General features: G+C 43.8%; 1 protein-coding gene across 1 annotated transcript in view; it reads left to right on the top strand.

Moving 5' to 3' along the window:
• The window catches only part of LOC115142587 (alpha-1,6-mannosylglycoprotein 6-beta-N-acetylglucosaminyltransferase B-like), a 155,978-nt gene that overhangs the window by 113,701 nt on the left and 20,426 nt on the right, over positions 1 to 21,851 (top strand). The window contains exons 9-10 of the mRNA XM_065001553.1: positions 937 to 1,068; positions 20,310 to 20,443. Coding sequence (XP_064857625.1) covers positions 937 to 1,068; positions 20,310 to 20,443 — 266 coding nt within the window. The remainder of the gene's footprint in view (positions 1 to 936; positions 1,069 to 20,309; positions 20,444 to 21,851) is intronic.

Here is a 21,851-nt window from a genome sequence, read left to right as displayed (position 1 = left end):
TTAATGTAACCTCTACTTTGTGTGTTTGAACCGTACAGTAGTTCATGTAACCCCTGCTCTGTGTGTTTGAACCGTACAGTAGTTAATGTAACCTCTGCTCTGTGTGTTTGAACCGTACAGTAGTTAATGTAACCTCTGCTCTGTGTGTTTGAACCATACAGTAGTTCATGTAACCTCTGCTCTGTGTGTTTGAACCGTACAGTAGTTAATGTAACCTCTGCTCTGTGTGTTTGAACCGTACAGTAGTTCATGTAACCTCTGCTCTGTGTGTTTGAACCGTACAGTAGTTAATGTAACCTCTACTCTGTGTGTTTGAACCGTACAGTAGTTCATGTAACCTCTGCTCTGTGTGTTTGAACCATACAGTAGTTAATGTAACCTCTGTTCTGTGTTTGAACCGTACAGTAGTTCATGTAACCCCTGGTCTGTGTGTTTGAACCGTACAGTAGTTCATGTAACCTCTGCTCTGTGTGTTTGAACCGTACAGTAGTTAATGTAACCTCTGCTCTGTGTGTTTAAACCGTACAGTAGTTCATGTAACCTCTGCTCTGTGTGTTTGAACCATACAGTAGTTAATGTAACCCCTGGTCTGTGTGTTTGAACCGTACAGTAGTTCATGTAACCTCTGCTCTGTGTGTTTGAACCATACAGTAGTTAATGTAACCCCTGGTCTGTGTGTTTGAACCATACAGTAGTTCATGTAACCTCTGCTCTGTGCGTTTGAACCATACAGTAGTTCATGTAACCTCTGCTCTGTGTGTTTGAACCGTACAGTAGTTAATGTAACCTCTGCTCTGTGTGTTTGAACCGTACAGTAGTTCATGTAACCTCTGCTCTGTGTGTTTGAACCATACAGTAGTTCATGTAACCCCTGGTCTGTGTGTTTGAACCGTACAGTAGTTCATGTAACCTCTGCTCTGTGTTTCTGTCTCATAGATTTCTCGGGGTGCCCCCAGGCAGAGGGAGCTGCCCCTTGACAGGACCTCTGCCCTTTGACCTCATCTACACAGACTACCACGGCATGCAGCAGATGAAGCAGCACATGGGGCTTTCGCTCAAGAGACACAAGTATGTGTGTGTGTGTGTGTGTGTGTGTGTGTGTGCGTGCGTGCGTGCGTGCGTGCGTGCGTGCGTGCGTGCGTGCGTGCGTGCGTGCATGTGTGTGTGCGTGCATGTGTGCGTGTGCACGTACGTGCCAGTGTGTATAATATACATGTGTTAGTGTGTTATCATAGCTCAGGTTTATGGCCATAAAGTCCATAATGGCTGCTTATTAGATGCTACTGAAGTGTCTCTCTGCTCGTAACTCACACAGTTAGTTAATCCCCTATAGGTCAGTAAAACATCCCTCAGTCTCCGGCCAAACTGTCAGTCCTGTCTAATCCTATGATGGAAGGGGAGGGGGAGGCATCAATACAAAAGGACAGCACCACAGCAGTAACAATACACACTCTCTCCATCAATTGAGAATTACATGACAGGTCTTCCTTTTGAAGTCCACACAGGCATAAATGCATTCAGAGAAACACAAACACACACATAGACAACAAAAAGCACATACAGTTGGAGTCATTAAAACTTGTTTTCAACCACTCCACAAATGTCTTGTTAACAAACTATAGTTTTGGAAAGTGCATGACACAAGTAATTTTTCCAACAATTGTTTACAGACAGATTATTTCACTAAGTCACTGTATCACAATTCCAGTGGGTCAGAAGTTTACATACACTATGTTGACTGTGCTTTTAAACAGCTTGGAAAATGCCAGAAAATTATGCCATGGCTTTAGAAGCTTCTGATAGGCTAATTTACATCATTTGAGTCAATTGGAGGTGCACCTGTGGATGTATTTCAAGGCCTACCTTCAAACACAGTGCCTCCCTGCTTGACATGAACCAGATACACACAGACATGTTCAGTGCCGTCTGTCTGACATACACCATTGGCAGATTGTTCTGCTCGGCAACAAATAGCACCAACTAGAACGCATACAGCATAACGCTCATACCAGCTCATCTTCTATATACAGTATGCTCCAGCTCAGCTGTCAACAGCTTATTATTGCTGTTGTACTGGTTGGGTTCTGCGTCGAGGTTAACTATCGATCGTAGCGAGGCACTGAGAGAGCGAGAGAGCGAGATAGAGGGGAAGAAAGATAGAAGGGAGAGTGCAAATGGAAGAGTGGCAAGCCTCTTGACTCAAACTGACACCAGATAACAGCCGATGCCCACACCATGTATTTTTAAAATCCAATTATGAATGAGGGGTGAGAGAGTTTTGGTAGTCGTGCGTGTGTATGCATTTTTGTGTGTGTGTGCGTGTGTGTGTGTGTGTGTGTGTGTGTGTGCGTGCGTGTGTATGTGTGTGTATGTGTGTGTGTGTGTGCATGTGCGTGAGCGCAAGAGCATGGTAAGTGAACCCTGAAATCCACCCAGCAGCCTCTCTGGCTGTGTATGTGTGTGTGGACGTGTTTAATTATACTTGTGGGGACCAGAAGTCCCCACAGGAATAGTAAACAAACAAAAAGTTAGTCAAATACTATCTCTATGGGATTTAGGGTTAGAATTAGGTTCAGGGTTAGGAGCTAGGGTTAAGTTTAGGGTTATGGTTAGGTTTTGGGGTTAAGTTTAGGGTCAGGCTTAAGGTTAAGGTTAAGCTATTTTGAATGGGGCTGACTTGTGTCCCCCCACAAGGTTAGTTGTACAAGATTGTGTGTGTGTGCCTGTGTATCACGTTGCAGGGAAGACCCAGATGCAGACAGTGTCGAAGTAACAAAAGTGTATTACTAGAACAGGGGGCAGGCAAAACGACAGGTCAAGGCAGGCACAGGTCAATCATCCAGTGTGGTGGGACAAGGTACAGAACGGCAGGCAGGCTCAGAGCAGGCAGAATGGTCAAAACCCGGAAAACTATAAAACAGGAACTAGAAACAGGCAGGAGCAAGGGGAAAACCGCTGGTAGACTTGACGAACAAAAAAAACTGGCAACAGACACAGAGAACACAGGCATAAATACACTGGGGATAATGGGGAAGATGAGCGACGCCTGGAGGGGGGTGGAGACCAGCACAAAGACAGGTGAAACAGATCATGGTGTGACAGTGTGTGTGTGTGCATGCCTGCCTGCCTGCGTGTGTGTTTGTGACCAAACAACTTTGTCCGACTGGTCGTAATAGTTTGCTGAGGTCAGCAGCTCTCCCAGACAGTGAGTGACTGAATGGTTATGGAGCCGTGTTGATTTCTGCCTGGCCTTCTCGGATGTGACTTTTAGTGTTGTGAGGCAAAGCGGCACATGTCAATCTCTCCCGATCGATCAAGGGTTTGCTGTGTATAAATCAACGTCCTTTTGTTTTGTACAGCGTGATTTGAGGTTTCGAAATGTAATTAATATCGTAGTCCTAAACATAGTCAGATGTAGCTATGGTAAACAACCTTTGGTGTTAGTCTTTAATAAATCTCTCTGCAACACACAGGGAATAGTCTATGAAATGTACGACCCATTCCCTACACGGTACATTACATGTATAAAGCTCAGTATTGATTTGTAAGAAGAACAAACTCCAACGCTTTCTTCCGCACGGTACATCATCATATACATCAAGGCTTTAATACTACAAACATGAATAACTTATCCGTCTAGTCCTCACCTTATTGGAGCCTCATACGCTTTAAAGGATGAAGTAGGCTTTAGACACAGACTTTTCTCCCCTACTTTAACCCCATATGTAGTAATTTACCCACAATCCCTAGAGGTTTTGTGGACAAGAATGAGATGCAAGCCTTTTATCAGCCCTATCAGCTGAAAGGCATATCATTAATCAAGTGCAGAGCTTCTGGGCCCTTCAGTCTCTGTTTAATTACTTTAGTTTGATGTTGCTCCCAACGTCCAGATGCATTAATAATGCCTGGCCAGCCAATACGCTAGTTTCCTGGGGAGGGAGGGGGAGGTGTGTGTGTGTGTGTGTGTGCGTTCAGGGGAAGAAGAAGAGGAGGGGGGGTCAGTGATAGGAAGAGGGCAGAGGTCTGGTAAAGATGCTGAAAACTGATATTGTGCGGCTTTAAATCACACCTCCCAACTGATCATGGGGGATACACTATTGATCACTATGTACTCCTCAGCCTGAAGTCTCCCGACTTGGGCCAGCTAGCTTTTCGCATGGCACCGTCTGGCAAGACGCTTAAGGAGGGCGGTCAAGTGTGCTAGCAAGGCAGAGATCCTGAGTTTGTGCCAGGTATATATCGAATCGGGAGGAAGTGGTACTCACTAAGCAAGCAGTGTGACGTCTTTTACATACGCATGGTGAATTTACTGCTCTGATAGAGCAGAGCTAGAAGAGGACTGCGAGGGTATACATACACGGGTGCGCACACACACAGAAAATGTTACGTAAGCAGACACACTTACTCAGAAACCCAGGCCATTTCTCACCATAAAATGGCGCCGGAGGAGATGGCCGCCGTTTTGCGGTCTCCTAACCAATTGTGCTATTATGTGTTTTTTTCTCTCAATATTTGTAAATGATTTTGTACATAATGTTTCTGCAACCGTATCATACGAAAGAAAAGAGCTTCTGGATGTCAGGACAGCGAACACGATATTCTCCAAACACCCCACAGGGCAGACATCCCAATTATTCGCAAAAGGAAGCGACGCAGAGGACGAAGAGCCGGATGCCTGGTCCGGGCCCGCAGAAGACAACTAGTAAAGCTGCCATTTACCGTAAATATTACTCGCCAATGTGCAATCATTGGACAATAAACTAGACGAGGTAAGATCACAAATATTCATTGCACCGGCAGGATAGAACAGCACACTCCGGTAAGACGAGGGGGGGCGGTCTGTGCATATTTGTAAACAACAGCTGGTGTCCGAAATCTAAGTCTCTAGATTTTGCTCACCTGAAGTTGATTATATTGTGAAAACTGCAGGCCACATTAAGTGCCTAGAGAGTTCTCAGCTATACTTTTCATGGCTGTTTATTTACCACCACAGACAGATGCTGGCGCTAAAACCGCACTCAGTCAGCTGTATAAGGAAATAAGCAAACAGGAAACCACTCACCCAGAGGCGGCGCTCCTAGTGGCTGGAGACTTAAATCAGTTCTACCAAATCTCTATCAACATGTTAAATGTGAAGGGCCTACCGGGTGACGCAGTGGTCTAGAGCATTGCAGTGCTAGCTGTGCCACCAGAGACTCTGGGTTCGCGCCCAGGCTCTGTCGCACAATTGGCCTAGCGTCGTCCTGGTTAGGGAGGGTTTGGCCGGGAGGGATATCCTTGTCTCATTGCGCACCAGCGACTCCTGTGGCGGGCCAGGCGCAGTGCGCGCTAACCAGGTCGCCAGGTGCACAGTGTTTTGTTTCCTCCAACACATTGGTGCGGCTGTCTTCCGGGTTGGATGCGCGCTGTGTTAAGAAGCCGTGCGGCTTGGTTGGGTTGTGTTTCGGAGGACGCATAGACGCATGGCTTTCAACCTTCGTCTCCCCCGAGCCCGTATGGGACTTGTAGCGATGAGAAAAGATAGTAACTACTAACAATTGGATACCACGAAATTGGGGAGAAAATGGGGTAAAATTTTAAATTAAATAAAACTTGTTAAATGTGCAACCAGAGGGAAAAAAATTCTAGATCACCTGTACTCCACACACAGAGACGCATACAAAGCTCTCCCTCGCCCTCCATTTGGTAAATCCGACCACAACTCTATCCTCCTGATTCCTGCTTACAAGCAAAAATTAAAGCAGGAAGCACCAGTGACTCTGTCTATAAAAAAATGGTCAGATGAAGCAGATGCTAAACTACAGAACATGTTCCGGGATTCTTCCGATGACATTGAGGAATACACCACATCAGTCACTGGCTTTATCAATAAGGGCATTGAGGACGTCGTCCCCACAGTACAGTACATACCCCAACCAGAAGCCATGGATTACAGGCAACATTCGCACTGAGGTAAAGGGTAGGGCTGCCGCTTTCAAGGTGCGGGACTCTAACCCGGAAGCTTACAAGAAATCCCGCCATGCCCTGCGACGAAGCATCAAACAGGCAGAGCGTCAATACAGGGCTAAGATTGAATCATACTACACCGGCTCCGACACTCGTCGGATGTGGCAGGGCTTGCAAACTGTTACAGACTACAAAGGGAAGCACAGCCGCGAGCTGCCCAGTGACATGAGCCTACCAGACGAGCTATATCACTTCTATGCTCGTTTCGAGGCAAGCAACACTGAGGCATGCATGATAGCATCAGCTGTTCCGGACGACTGTGTGATCACGCTCTGCATAGCCGACATGAGTAAGACCATTAAACAGGTCAACATACACAAGGCTGCGGGGCCAGACGGATTACCAGGACGTGTGCTCCGGGCATGCGCTGACCAGCTGGCAGGTGTCTTCACTGACATTTTCAACATGTCCCTGATTGAGTCTGTAATAACAACATGCTTCAAGCAGACCACCATAGTCCCTGTGCCCACGAACACAAAGGCAACCTGCCTAAATGACAACAGACCCGTAGCACTCATGTCCGTAGCCATGAAGTGCTTTGAAAGGCTGGTAATGGCTCACATCAACACCATTATCCCAGAAACCCTAGACCCACTCCAATTTGCATACCGCCCAAACAGATCCACAGATGATGCAATCTCTATTGCACTCCACACTGCCCTTTCCCACCTGGACAAAAGGAACACCTATGTGAGAATGCTGTTCATTGACTACAGCTCAGCTTTCAACACCATAGTACCCTCAATGCTCATCACCAAGATAAGGATCCTGGGACTAAACACCTCCCTCTGCAACTGGATCCTGGACTTCCTGACATGCCGCCCAGGTGGTGAGGATAGGTAGCAACACATCTGCCACGCTGATCCTCAACACTGGAGCTCCCCAGGGGTGCGTGCTTAGACCCCTCCTGTACTCCCTGTTCACCCATGACTGCATGGCCAGGCACGACTCCAACACCATCATTAAGTTTGCTGATGACACAACAGTGGTAGGCCTGATCACCGACAACGACAAGACAGCCTATAGGGAGGAAGTCAGAGACCTGGCTGGGTGGTGCCAGAATAACAACCTATCCCTCAAGATAACCAAGACTAAGGAGATGATTGTGGACTACAGGAAAAGGAGCACCGAGCACGTCCCCATTCTCATTGACGGGGTTGTAGTGGAGCAGGTTGAGAGCTTCAAATTCCTTGGTGTCCACATCAACAACAAACTAGATTGGTCCAAACACACCAAGACAGTCGTGAAGAGGGCACGACAAAGCCTATTCCCCCTCAGGAATCTAAAAAGATTTGGCATGGGTCCTGAGATCCTCAAAAGGTTCTACAGCTGCAACATCGAGAGCATCCTGACCAGTTGCATCACTGCCTGGTACGGCAATTGCTCGGCCTCTGACCGCAAGGCACTTCAGAGGGTAGTGCGTACGGCCCAGTACATCACTGGGGCAAAGCTGTCTGCCATCCACCGCCTCTACACCAGGCGGTGTCAGAGGAAGGCCCTAAAAATTGTCAACGACCCCAGCCACCCCAGTCATAGACTGTTCTCTCTACTACCACATGGCAAGCGGTACAGGAGTGCCAAGTCTAGGACAAAAAGTCTTCACAACAGTTTTTACCCCCAAGCCATAAGACTCCTGAAAAAGGTAACCAAATGGTTAACCAGACAATTTGCATTGTGTTCCCCCCCCAACCCCTCTTTTACGCTGATGGTACTCTCTGTTTATCTTATATGCATAGTCACTTTAACTATACACACTACCTCAATTGGGCCGACCAACCAGTGCTCCCACACATTGGCTAACCGGGCTATCTGCATTGTGTCCCACCACCCACCAACCCCTCTTTTTACGCTTCTGCTACTCTCTGTTCATCATATATGCATAGTCACTTTAATACCTACATGTACAAACTACCTCAATAAGCCTGACTAACAGGTGTCTGTATGTAGCCTTGCTACTCTTTTTTGTATTTTTACTGTTGTTTTATTTCTTTACTTACCTACACACACACACACACACACACACACACACACACACACACACACACACACACACACACACACACACACACCTTTTTTCCCGCACCATTGGTTAGAGCCTGTAAGTAAACATTTCACTGTAAGGTTTACACCTGTCGTATTCGGCGCACGTGACAAATAAACTTTGTTATGATTTGACCTCACAAACTTACTCACCTCATAAACGGCTCCTGGGAGCACTGATCACAGTATTTACAAGCACCTGTTAATTTTTCCCCCTTTTTGGACAAATCATTAAGAACACCTTTCATAATATTGAGTTGCACCCCCTTTTGCCCTCAGAACAGCCTCAATTCATTGGGGCATAGACTCCACAAGGTGTCTAAAGTATTCCGCAGGGATGCTGGACCATGTTGGCTCCAATGCTTCTCAAATTTGTGTCAAGATGTCTGGATGTACTTTGGGTGGTGGACCATTCTTGATAAACACGTTGCAGTTCTTGACACACTCAAACCGGTGCGCCTGGCACCTACTACCATACCCCGTTCAAAGGCATTCAAATAATTGGTCTTGCCCATTCACTTTCTGGATGGCACACATACACAATCCATGTCTCAATTGTCTCAAGGCTTAAAAATGATTCTTTAACCTGTCTCCTCCCCTTTACACTGATTGAAGGGGATTTAACAAGTGACATCAATAAGGGATAATAGCTTTCACCTGGATCCACCTGGTCAGTCTACTGCAGGGGTTCTTACACTTTTTCAGCCTGGGACCCAAATGAGAAATGTTGTGTTTTCCTGGGACACAATCTTAGGAAAATATGCAACTATACGTAAATATTCAGTACATTTCATTGCCTTTATGCTTAAATAAATGTAATATAGACAAACAAATAACAATGAAATCCCCATAAATATCTTTTCATGTTTTTCCCCCCATTAAAACCCCATTATATCTGTCTAGGTTGGAACTGTTGCTGTTAAAATACAATAAATCAATTCATTCTGAACTCGAATAAACAGAGTGGTCACATCACACAGATGCTTAAATAACAGAACACACACACCTACAACACACACACACACACACACACACACACACACACACACACACACACACACACACACACACACAGGCTTTTTGATCGTGCAACCCTAAGTAACAGTACAGATGAAAAATGATCAGGTCTACTGTACATTACTGTAGAAATTATTGTTGAAAGAAAGTCTAGGTTGGAACTGTTTCTGTTAAAATACTATACATCTTTTTTTATTCTGAACTGGAATAAAGTGATTGATCACATCACACAGATGTAGCCCAGAAAACACACACAAACACACAGTCCTAATGAGAGGTTGTTTTCAACAAGCATGTCTATTCTGGATTCAGTTTTTCACAGTGCAACACTGAGGTCATGCTCAGCATTGACACTGTTTCTGTACTTGAGAACCCTGACTCACATAGGTATGTGGTGACAAACTGGATCATAACATCTACTGCTTTCTCAGTCAGGCAGGAGACCACTTCCTGCTGTAGATGAACAACCCAGAACTGTATGAGTGTTTGACTCGAAAAGCATCTTGTTTCAATCAGTTTATTCCAGTTAAGAATAACAATTATTATTGTATTTTAACAGCAACACTTCCAACCTAGACTAGTTTTCAAAAATAATTTCTACAGTAGGATGTACAGTAGGCCTGATAATGTTTCATCTTCATCTGTACTGTTACTTAGGGTTGCACTATCAGTAGCTAGCCTGCTTTGGAGAATGTTAGCTATTGGCTGTGTATAAGGCCAGGGGATTGTTTGAAAGAGAAACTCACATCCACTACTATGAGTTAGTTAGTACTCCCTTATTACTGATTATCGCCTGTTATAAAATGACAACAATGCCTTGCTAGCTGACTTCCACTGTGGAAACACTGTTTCCTGCAGCATTCTGCCCTGTTCTGAAAGAACTCCCTGGTTTTACAGTCATGTTGTGGATGTTTGGTCAGGACGTGTCGTTTTATTAATATATTCATCATGCGAGTCTCATTACTAAGCACTTCCACACACAAAACACATTGTGGGCGCTCCTCGTTATTTCTCAAAGTTTGTGTGAAAGACACAAAGTCATCACTGTACTTGCGTTTCATGACGATTGAGCTCAGTCAGAACTTGTGGCTGGCATGAATCCGTTTTATGACAGCTGTGAGTTGATGGTGAGTGGGAATAACAAGCGCTGCAGCGTGTGGGTCACGGAGTTATCTTCAAGACAACGGCAGGAAAAAATCCGGTAAACCGCAAAGCACACGGGCATCTCCCTCTACCTCTCCCACTCGCGCAGCTGCCAAGCTGAGAGAGTACTGAACCGAGAGCGCAGTTGCCCAAATAAATTCCAGTAATTAATGAAATAATTATACATTTACGCCACGACCCACGTCACGACCCATACTTTAAGAAACACTGGTCTACTATATGTCATGGAAAGAACAGGTGTTCCTAATGTTTTGTATACTCAGTGTATTAGAAACTGAATAGTTGTCTATATCAGTGGTTTGTGATGTAGGACACATATTTGGCTATATCAGTGGTTTGTGATGTAGAATACATATTTCTCTACATCAGTGGTTTGTGATGTAGAACACATATTTGCTATATCAGTGGTGTCACGATCGTCGTAGTGAGTAGACCAAGGTGCAGCGTGAATAGAGTTCCACATAATTTTAATATACTGAAACTCACCAAAAACAAAACAATAAATCACAAACGAAACGTGAAGCTACTGTTGTGCACTCAGGCAACTAAATTTTGAGAAGATCCCACAAATAACAACTGAGGAAATGGCTACCTAAATATGATCCCCAATCAGAGACAACGATAAACAGCTGCCTGATATATATATATTTTTAAACCTTTATTTAACCAGGCAAGTCAGTTAAGAACAAATTCTTATTTTCAATGACGGCCTAGGAACAGTGGGTTAAGTGCCTGTTCAGGGGCAGAACGACAGATTTGTACCTTGTCAGCTCGGGGGTTTGAACTTGCAACCTTCCAGTTACTAGTCCAACGCTCTAACCACTAGGCGACCATTGACATACATTTCATCTAGATGACCCACCCAAGTCAATATCACGCCCCAACCAACACAGAGAATAAACAGCTTACTATGGTCAGGGCGTGACAAGTGGTTTATGATGTAGAACACATTTTATCTATATCAGTGGTTTGTGATGTGGAACACATATTTATCTATGTCAGTGGTTTGTGATGTAGAACACATATTTATCTATGTCAGTGGTTTGTGATGTAGAACACGTGTATCTATATCAGTGGTTTGTGATGTGGAACACATATTTATCTATGTCAGTGGTTTGTGATGTAGAACACGTGTATCTATATCAGTGGTTTGTGATGTAGGACACGTGTATCTATATCAGTGGTTTGTGACGTAGAACACATATTTCTCTATATCAGTGGTTTGTGATGTAGAACACATATTTATCTATATCAGTGGTTTGTGATGTAGAACACATATTTCTCTATATCAGTGGTTAGTGATGTAGAACACATGTATCTATATCAGTGGCTTGTGATGTAGAACACATATTTATCTATGTCAGTGGTTTGTGATGTAGAACACATATTTATCTATGTCAGTGGTTTGTGATGTAGAACACATATTTATCTATGTCAGTGGTTTGTGATGTAGAACACATATTTATCTATGTCAGTGGTTTGTGATGTAGAACACATATTTATCTATGTCAGTGGTTTGTGATGTAGAACACATGTATCTATATCAGTGGTTTGTGATGTAGAACACATATTTATCTATGTCAGTGGTTTGTGATGTAGAACACATATTTATCTATGTCAGTGGTTTGTGATGTAGAACACATATTTATCTATGTCAGTGGTTTGTGATGTAGAACACATATTTATCTATGTCAGTGGTTTGTGATGTAGAACACATATATATCAGTATGTAGAACACATGTGGTTTGTGATGTAGAACACATATTTATCTATGTCAGTGGTTTGTGATGTAGAACACATATTTATCTATGTCAGTGGTTTGTGATGTAGAACACATATTTATCTATGTCAGTGGTTTGTGATGTAGAACACATATGGATCTATATCAGTGGTTTGTGATGTAGAACACATGTATATATATCAGTGGTTTGTGATGTAGAACACATATTTATCTATGTCAGTGGTTTGTGATGTAGAACACATATTTATCTATGTCAGTGGTTTGTGATGTAGAACACATATTTATCTATGTCAGTGGTTTGTGATGTAGAACACATATTTATCTATGTCAGTGGTTTGTGATGTAGAACACATATTTATCTATGTCAGTGGTTTGTGATGTAGAACACATATTGATCTATATCAGTGGTTTGTGATGTAGAACACATGTATCTATATCAGTGGTTTGTGATGTAGAACACATATTTATCTATGTCAGTGGTTTGTGATGTAGAACACATATTTCTTTATATCAGTGGTTTGTGATGTAGAACACATGTATCTGTATCAGTGGTTTGTGATGTAGGACACATGTATCTAGATCAGGGGTTTGTGATGTAGAACACAGATTTATCTATATCAGTGGTTTGTGATGTAGAACACATGTATCTATATCAGTGGTTTGTGATGTAGAACACATATTTATCTATGTCAGTGGTTTAAACCTCAACGGGAACAGTGGTGGGTGACAGCCTCCTACCCTGTCGTTCCCTAGGGACCTTTTCCGCTACAAGCAGCAATTTAACCAAGATTAGTCCCCACTCTGATCCTCTGCTAGATATGCTACCAGATATTCCACCCAGTAACTCCAAAGCCATTTCCCTCCTTCTTTTCATCCCTTCATCCCTCCTTCCCTCCATCCCACCATCGCTTCACACCTCCAGGGTAATCTTATCTGTTGGCAGAAAATGATCCAGTTTTTGAGACGATAAGGGAGGGAGGGAGGGAAAGGGAGAGAGGGAGGGAAAGAGAGAGAGGGAGGGAGGAGGGAGGGATGGAGGGATGGAGAGAGGGAGGGAGGGAGGGAGGGAGGGAGGGAGGGAGGGAGGGAGGGCTGAAAGTTACATCTCTCATCAATGTTTCATGACTCTCTGTGAAAGCGGCCCCCTTGACTTTCAGCTGCTCAAAGAAGCGTGGCACTTTTTAAGACGCTCCCGTGCAGATGAGATGTCGTCTTCAGACGCTCCCTTCAAGATATATCGCTGTCGATCTAATGCCCTGTGCTTATTCGCAGTCTTTCGGTGTAAAACGTACCAAAGTGTCACAGAAATACCTGCATCACCTTGTGCAGTATGATAAAGATATTATGCCTAAAGTGAAATGTGTATCAATCATGTTCACAAGCTTGAAAATTAGCATCACCAATTAACATCACAACGGTGCCTTGAATACCCACACAGTAAACACACACTAGACACCGCGTCTCCGAATATAGGCCCAGCGATCCTTGCTGTCGTGTTGACACAATAACAAAACAGTAATAACGTCAGAACAACGTTGCAAGACAATACCCAGTGATTACATGGTGTGAGTCACTGCAGTGTTAAACAGGGCCCACGGTGCAGGCTGTTGTCTTAATGCAGTGAATATGATTTACTTTGAAATGGAGCCACCACTGCTGACAGGGACACTCTGCATACACTCTGTCAAGGGGGCCTTGGTGACCACTGGTCAGGAATACAGACGCTTATGAGCTATACATGGAAATATAAGATTCTAACTTCTGTAAAATATGTTATCAGTAGAGTGCAGCTCTGCTTTATGTGTTTACGTGAAAAACTGAAACGTATTCTAGCAGAACATTTCAGCCCTGTCTCAAACTGGGAGAACTCATGGGTCTATCCATCCACACGCGCACTCTGCTTGGTATTCCACGGTAACGGAATTACACTTTGACTCTGTTTTTCCCCCCACTTTAAGCCAAACAAAAACCATTGATTTCAAAGCTTAACAAACTATACAACTATGCAGAAGGATTACTTTTAACAATCTCCACAGAAAATTAAACAAAAACTAATTGAGTGGTCAGAACTGTGCAGATCCAACCGTAACGGAATTGCAGTAAAATATCATTCAGGTTTTTATGTGCCCACATATTCCAAAAACAAAATATCTGCTCCGAATTAAGATTCAAAGATGTCAGCAGAAAAAAAGGGGGAGTCAGCTATGTCATGGTAACTTGAGTTAGCTATGTCATGGTAACTTGAGTCAGCTATGTCATGGTAACTTGAGTCAGCTATGTCATGGTAACTTGAGTCAGCTATGTCATGGTAACTTGAGTCAGCTATGTCATGGTACCTTGAGTCAGCTATGTCATGGTAACTTGAGTCAGCTATGTCATGGTACCTTGAGTCAGCTATGTCATGGTAACTTGAGTCAGCTATGTCATGGTAACTTGAGTCAGCTATGTCATGGTAACTTGAGTCAGCTATGTCTTGGTAACTTGAGTCAGCTATGTCATGGTAACTTGAGTCAGCTATGTCATGGTAACTTGAGTCAGCTATGTCATGGTACCTTGAGTCAGCTATGTCATGGTACCTTGAGTCAGCTATGTCATGGTACCTTGAGTCAGCTATGTCATGGTAACTTGAGTCAGCTATGTCATGGTACCTTGAGTCAGCTATGTCATGGTAACTTGAGTCAGCTATGTCATGGTAACTTGAGTCAGCTATGTCATGGTAACTTGAGTCAGCTATGGCATGGTAACTTGAGTCAGCTATGGCATGGTAACTTGAGTCAGCTATGTCATGGTACCTTGAGTCAGCTATGTCATGGTAACTTGAGTTAGCTATGTCATGGTACCTTGAGTCAGCTATGTCATGGTAACTTGAGTCAGCTATGTCATGGTACCTTGAGTCAGCTATGTCATGGTAACTTGAGTCAGCTATGTCATGGTACCTTGAGTCAGCTATGTCATGGTAACTTGAGTCAGCTATGTCATGGTAACTTGAGTCAGCTATGTCATGGTAACTTGAGTCAGCTATGTCTTGGTAACTTGAGTCAGCTATGTCATGGTAACTTGAGTCAGCTATGTCATGGTAACTTGAGTCAGCTATGTCATGGTACCTTGAGTCAGCTATGTCATGGTACCTTGAGTCAGCTATGTCATGGTACCTTGAGTCAGCTATGTCATGGTAACTTGAGTCAGCTATGTCATGGTAACTTGAGTCAGCTATGTCATGGTAACTTGAGTCAGCTATGTCATGGTAACTTGAGTCAGCTATGTCATGGTAACTTGAGTCAGCTATGGCATGGTAACTTGAGTCAGCTATGGCATGGTAACTTGAGTCAGCTATGTCATGGTAACTTGAGTCAGCTATATCTTGGTAACTTGAGTCAGCCATGTCATGGTAACTTGAGTCAGCTATGTCATGGTAACTTGAGTCAGCTATGTCATGGTAACTTGAGTCAGCTATGTCATGGTAACTTGAGTCAGCTATGTCATGGTAACTTGAGTCAGCTATGGCATGGTAACTTGAGTCAGCTATGTCATGGTAACTTGAGTCAGCTATATCTTGGTAACTTGAGTCAGCCATGTCATGGTAACTTGAGTCAGCTATGTCATGGTAACTTGAGTCAGCTATGTCATGGTAACTTGAGTCAGCTATGTCATGGTAACTTGAGTTTGAAAAAATCTATTTTTGTTATTGAAGTAAGTAATTATTGAAGTAAGTGGATTTACACACGGTAACAGAATTACGGTAACGGAATTACATCATGGGTCCCTGATCTGTACTACACAGAAATGCATAATTATGGATATGAATATCATTCTCTGTTTAGACATCACAGCACAGCAGAGCACAGTAGATTACAGTACAGTACAGCACAGCACAGTACAGTACAGTACAGCACAGCACAGCACAGCACAGCACAGTAGAGTAGGGTAGAGTTCCAATGTCCATTGCTTGTGTTTCTTGGCCCAAGAAAGTCTCTTCTTCTTATTGGTGTCCTTAAGTAGTGGTTTCTTTGCAGAAATTCGACCATGAAGGCCTGATTCACTCAGTCTCCTCTGAACAGTTGATGTTGAAATGTGTCTGTTACTTGAACTCTGTGAATCATTTATTTGGGCTGCAATCTGAGGTGCAGTTATTATAATGAACTTACCCTCTCCAGCAGAGCTAACTCTGGGTCTTCCTTTCCTGTGGAGGTCCTCATGAGAGCCAGTTTCATCATAGTGCTTGATGGTTTTTGCGACTGCAATTGAAGAAACTTTGAAAGTTGTTGAAATTTTCCAGATTGACTGACCTTCATGTCCTAAAGTAATGATGGATTGTCATTTCTCTTGGCTTATTTGAGCTGTTCTTACCATAATATGGACTTTGTCTTTTATCAAATAGGGCACTCTTCTGTATAACTCCCTACCTTGTCACAACACAACTGATTGGCTCAAACGCATTAAGAAGGAAAGAAATTCCACACGTTAACTTTTAACATGGCACACCTGTTAATTGAAATGCGCTCCAGGTGACTACCTCATGAATCTGGTTGAGAGAATGCCAAGAGTGTGCAAAGCTGTCATCAAGGCAAAGGGATGGCTACATTGAAGAATCTCAAATATAAAATATATTTTGATTTGTTCCCTTTTTTTGGTTTCTACATGATTCCATGTGTGTTTGTCACGGATCCCCCTGGAACTTTCATTGTGCACACCTTTAATATATGTGCCTTTGTTCACTCTGGTGGTGTCTATTATTGTTACAATGTCCGTTGATGCGTGTGAGTACCTGTGCTGTTTGTTTTGGGCTTTCATGCCTGTGTGGATTGCGCAGGTTATTACGGGTCTCGTTCCGTGTCTTAATTATCGTGCGCATGTGTTATTTTTTCAAGGTACCCCTCGCTCTTTTGTTTGGATTTCAACCCTGTGTTTTGTGTACGTGTTTGTTTGGTCTTCGTCTCTGTGCCCTTACACTGCACGCCGTAATTTGGGGCGTAATAAAAAGCCCTATTACGCATTCCTGCGCCTGTCTCCCGAATCATTGTTACCAACGTGACAGTGTTATTTCATAGTGTTGATGTCTTCACTATTATTCTACAATGTAGAAAATAGTCCAAATAAAGAAAAACCCTTGATTGAGTAGGTGTTAATTTGACACCCAATTTGATATGCTCCTACGTACTTCACATGTTGGTGCACGTGGGTTCTGTTCGATGGTCTTCAGCTTCTTCTACTAATCACGTGGGTTCTGTTCGATGGTCTTCAGCTTCTTCTACTAATCACGTGGGTTCTGTTCGATGGTCTTCAGCTTCTTCTACTAATCACGTGGGTTCTGTTCGATGGTCTTCAGCTTCTTCTACTAATCACGTGGGTTCTGTTCGATGGTCTTCAGCTTCTTCTACTAATCATGGTCTTCAGCTTCTTCTACTAATCGCGTGGGTTCTGTTCGATGGTCTTCAGCTTCTTCTACTAATCGTTTCTGTTCGATGGTGTTCAGCTTCTTCTACTAATCACGTGGGTTCTGTTCGATGGTCTTCAGCTTCTTCTACTAATCACGTGGGTTCTGTTCGATTCTTCTACTAATCGGTCTGTTCGATGGTCTTCTTCTTCTACTAATCACGTGGGTTCTGTTCGATGGTCTTCAGCTTCTTCTACTAATCACGTGGGTTCTGTTCGATGGTCTTCAGCTTCTTCTACTAATCTTTCTGTTCGATGGTCTTCAGCTTCTTCTACTAATCGCGTGGGTTCTGTTCGATGGTCTTCAGCTTCTTCTACTAATCACGTTTCTGTTCGATGGTCTTCAGCTTCTTCTACTAATCATGGTCTTCAGCTTCTTCTACTAATCGCGTGGGTTCTGTTCGATGGTCTTCAGCTTCTTCTACTAATCGCGTGGGTTCTGTTCGATGGTCTTCAGCTTCTTCTACTAATCACGTGGGTTCTGTTCGATGGTCTTCAGCTTCTTCTACTAATCACGTCTGTTCGATGGTCTTCAGCTTCTTCTACTAATCGCGTGGGTTCTGTTCGATGGTCTTCAGCTTCTTCTACTAATCGCGTGGGTTCTGTTCGATGGTCTTCAGCTTCTTCTACTAATCGCGTGGGTTCTGTTCGATGGTCTTCAGCTTCTTCTACTAATCGCGTGGGTTCTGTTCGATGGTCTTCAGCTTCTTCTACTAATCGCGTGGGTTCTGTTCGATGGTCTTCAGCTTCTTCTACTAATCACGTGGGTTCTGTTCGATGGTCTTCAGCTTCTTCTACTAATCGCGTGGGTTCTGTTCATGGTCTTCAGCTTCTTCTACTAATCGCGTGGGTTCTGTTCGATGGTCTTCAGCTTCTTCTACTAATCGCGTGGGTTCTGTTCGATGGTCTTCAGCTTCTTCTACTAATCACGTGGGTTCTGTTCGATGGTCTTCAGCTTCTTCTACTAATCACGTGGGTTCTGTTCGATGGTCTTCAGCTTCTTCTACTAATCACGTGGGTTCTGTTCGATGGTCTTCAGCTTCTTCTACTAATCGCGTGGGTTCTGTTCGATGGTCTTCAGCTTCTTCTACTAATCGCGTGGGTTCTGTTCGATGGTCTTCAGCTTCTTCTACTAATCGTGGGTTCTGTCAGGTTCTTTCTACTAATCGCGGGTTCTGTTCGATGGTCTTCAGCTTCTTCTACTAATCACGTGGGTTCTGTTCGATGGTCTTCAGCTTCTTCTACTAATCGCGTGGGTTCTGTTCTGGTCTTCAGCTTCTTCTACTAATCGCGTGGGTTCTGTTCGATGGTCTTCAGCTTCTTCTACTAATCGCGTGGTTCTGTTCGATGGTCTTCAGCTTCTTCTACTAATCGCGTGGGTTCTGTTCGACTTCAGCTTCTTCTAATCACGTGGGTTCTGTTCGATGGTCTTCAGCTTCTTCTACTAATCGCGTGGGTTCTGTTCGATGGTCTTCAGCTTCTTCTACTAATCGCGTGGGTTCTGTTCGATGGTCTTCAGCTTCTTCTACTAATCGCGTGGGTTCTGTTCGATGGTCTTCAGCTTCTTCTACTAATCGCGTGGGTTCTGTTCGATGGAAATGCCCTGGGCTCTCACGGGTCTTCAGCTTCTTCTACTAATCGCGTGGGTTCTGTTCGATGGAAATGCCCTGGGCTCTCACGGGTCTTCAGCTTCTTCTACTAATCGCGTGGGTTCTGTTCGATGGAAATGCCCTGGGCTCTCACGGGTCTTCAGCTTCTTCTACTAATCGTCCCTGAGCTCAGACAGTGGCAGCATTTAACACTCACTAGACTGGCAAAGCCCAGGCTAGAACATTTAGGGCTTTAGCGTGTGTGTGTCGGGAATCAGTGAGTTTACCGTGCGTCTTGATTCCAAGAGATAGTTTGCTGTTCACGACGCAAATAATTAACTTCCAAGTATACACTATTACCCAATTTCTCAGTATTCCCCATAGCCATTACTTTACCATGTTGCTTTTAGTTCAATTACCTGCCCTTACATTTCTGAGAGGGTGAACTGGGTTTTAATTCTGCTTATTTTACTTGGTTTTCCATTTCCACTCCCAAACAACACTTGGTAGCTTTTTCGAACAATAGAAATGATTGATGCTTCTCTCTTATCAACAGAGGCACAGCTATAGCTATTAACTTCTACTGAAATTTTTTTCCATAGTGAGCCTTTGTCTCCGTAGTGTTGATTGTCTGTTCAGGATTGTGTGTCTTTAAGACCGGTATTGATGGTATTTAACCTTCGTCGCTTTTTCTGTGTTCTCTCCTAACAGACACATAGACAGTGCTTTGTCAAACAGGCAGAGTTTCTTACACAGGCGTATGCACACAGATGCACACAGATGTACACAGATGCACACACATGGACAGGGTACACAGCTTGTCAAACAGACACACACACACACACACACACACACTGCATATCGAACAGACAAATACACACACACTTTTTGAATGACTGAATGACGTGCGGAACAGTGGATGAAAGGAAAGGCCGATTAACCAGCTCCACATCCGTCTTCTATCTCAGTCTCTCCACTTGTGATTACGGCCTTTGAGAAAACACAAAGGCTTCGGGGGAAAAAGAGCGGTGGTGATGCATTGTGGCCATTATTGAAATGATAAATGCGGTCTAAAAATCAATTGTGACATGTCATTTCTTTAATTATTTACATTCATACAAAACATTCATGTCAAAAACAAGCATTCAGAAGTCGGGCTTCGTCTGTTTCGACAAGTTCTATCAGTTTTCAGCATGTTCAGAAATACACATGATGTTTAAATTAATCTCAAATGTTATACCAGTACCCACTTTTGACAGGAAATGTAAGTTGTGTAAATTGCTCTGTGGTGTCGTGTTAAAATGTGCTCCTCATTTCAGGTGCCACATCCGTGTGATTGACACCTTTGGGACAGAGCCGGCCTACAACCATGAGGACTACGCCACCCTGCACGGCTACAGGACCAACTGGGGCTACTGGAACCTCAACTCCAGACAGTACATGACCATGTTCCGTAAGTATACATCAATATGGATTGTCACTCATTAGTATTACAACACAATGGATGGTTGCAGAGACTATGATTAAAGTCCCAATCTGTAAGATTTCCTGGTCTCAGATTGTTGATTCAATCTACCGCAGTATTGGACGCAAACGTCGTCATTATACTATAGCGATTCTGGGGGGGGGGGGGGCAGGGTCCAAGGCAAAGCACCACCCATGAAACATTCAGCAGATGTTAGGTGTTTTGGGAAGAAAGCTACAGTTAGGACCTGAATAGAGCCATGTGCTTGTTGGAGGCTCAATTATTATTTGCTGTTGGAAAATGGCATATTATAAAGGTTAGTTCACTATTATTGGATGTCAAGTCCCATACTACTTATGGGAGAGTTAGGAAGGAGGAAGAGTTAGGAGGCCACAGTGATGGGAGAGTTGGGAGGCCACAGTGATGGGAGAGTTGGGAGGCCACAGTGATGGGAGAGTTGGGAGGCCACAGTGATGGGAGAGTTGGGATGCCACAGTGATGGGAGAGTTGGGAGGCCACAGTGATGGGAGAGTTGGGAGGCCACAGTGATGGGAGAGTTGGGAGGCCACAGTGATGGGAGAGTTGGGAGGCCACAGTGATGGGAGAGTTGGGAGGCCACAGTGATGGGAGAGTTGGGAGGCCACAATGATGGGAGAGTTGGGAGGCCACAGTGATGGGAGAGTTGGGATGCCACAGTGATGGGAGAGTTGGGATGCCACAGTGGGACACAGTTGGATTCCACCATCAAAGGGCCCGGGCCTTCACTATCTGACTGGCTCAGCTTTTCATAGCGTGTCATTGAGCTAACTGAGCACTTGACTTTACCCACCCTCTCCCACTCCATCCTCCACAGTACCACTTAGCATCGCTATATATTCTGCACCAGCAGTACAGAGGATCACTCATTTGCTGCTGAGAATTTTCCAGCAGCGATGGAAATGCAAACATGTAGTGTATTCAAGATTTTAAAAGGCTTCTAAAGTTTGTAATATCCATTTAAAATGTCAGACTTGATTTAGCCTAACGAAAAATGTATCAACCCATACAAAAACAATGTCCATTAATTATAATCCACATAATATTTCACATTTCCTGTTGTTGCAGGATTATTTTCCTTCTGTAACAAACTGGCTCAAATGAAGATCTGTACCACCTGGCTATAATGCACCCACAATACAAGCCAAAACACTCAACATTGTAATGTTATGGATACCTGCAGAATCCACCTAGGTTTAACACACCACTCAACATGGTAATGTTATGGATACCTGCAGAATCCACCTATGTTTAACACACCACTCAACATGGTAATGTTATGGATACCTGCAGAATCCACCTAGGTTTAACACACCACTCAACATTGTCATGTTATGGATACCTGCAGAATCCACCTAGG

Source organism: Oncorhynchus nerka, linkage group LG15 (genome assembly GCF_034236695.1).
Source record: "Oncorhynchus nerka isolate Pitt River linkage group LG15, Oner_Uvic_2.0, whole genome shotgun sequence".
NCBI lineage: Eukaryota > Metazoa > Chordata > Actinopteri > Salmoniformes > Salmonidae > Oncorhynchus > Oncorhynchus nerka.
The sequence above is the reverse complement of the archived record's forward strand: the minus strand, read 5'-3'. Positions and strand labels throughout refer to the sequence as shown.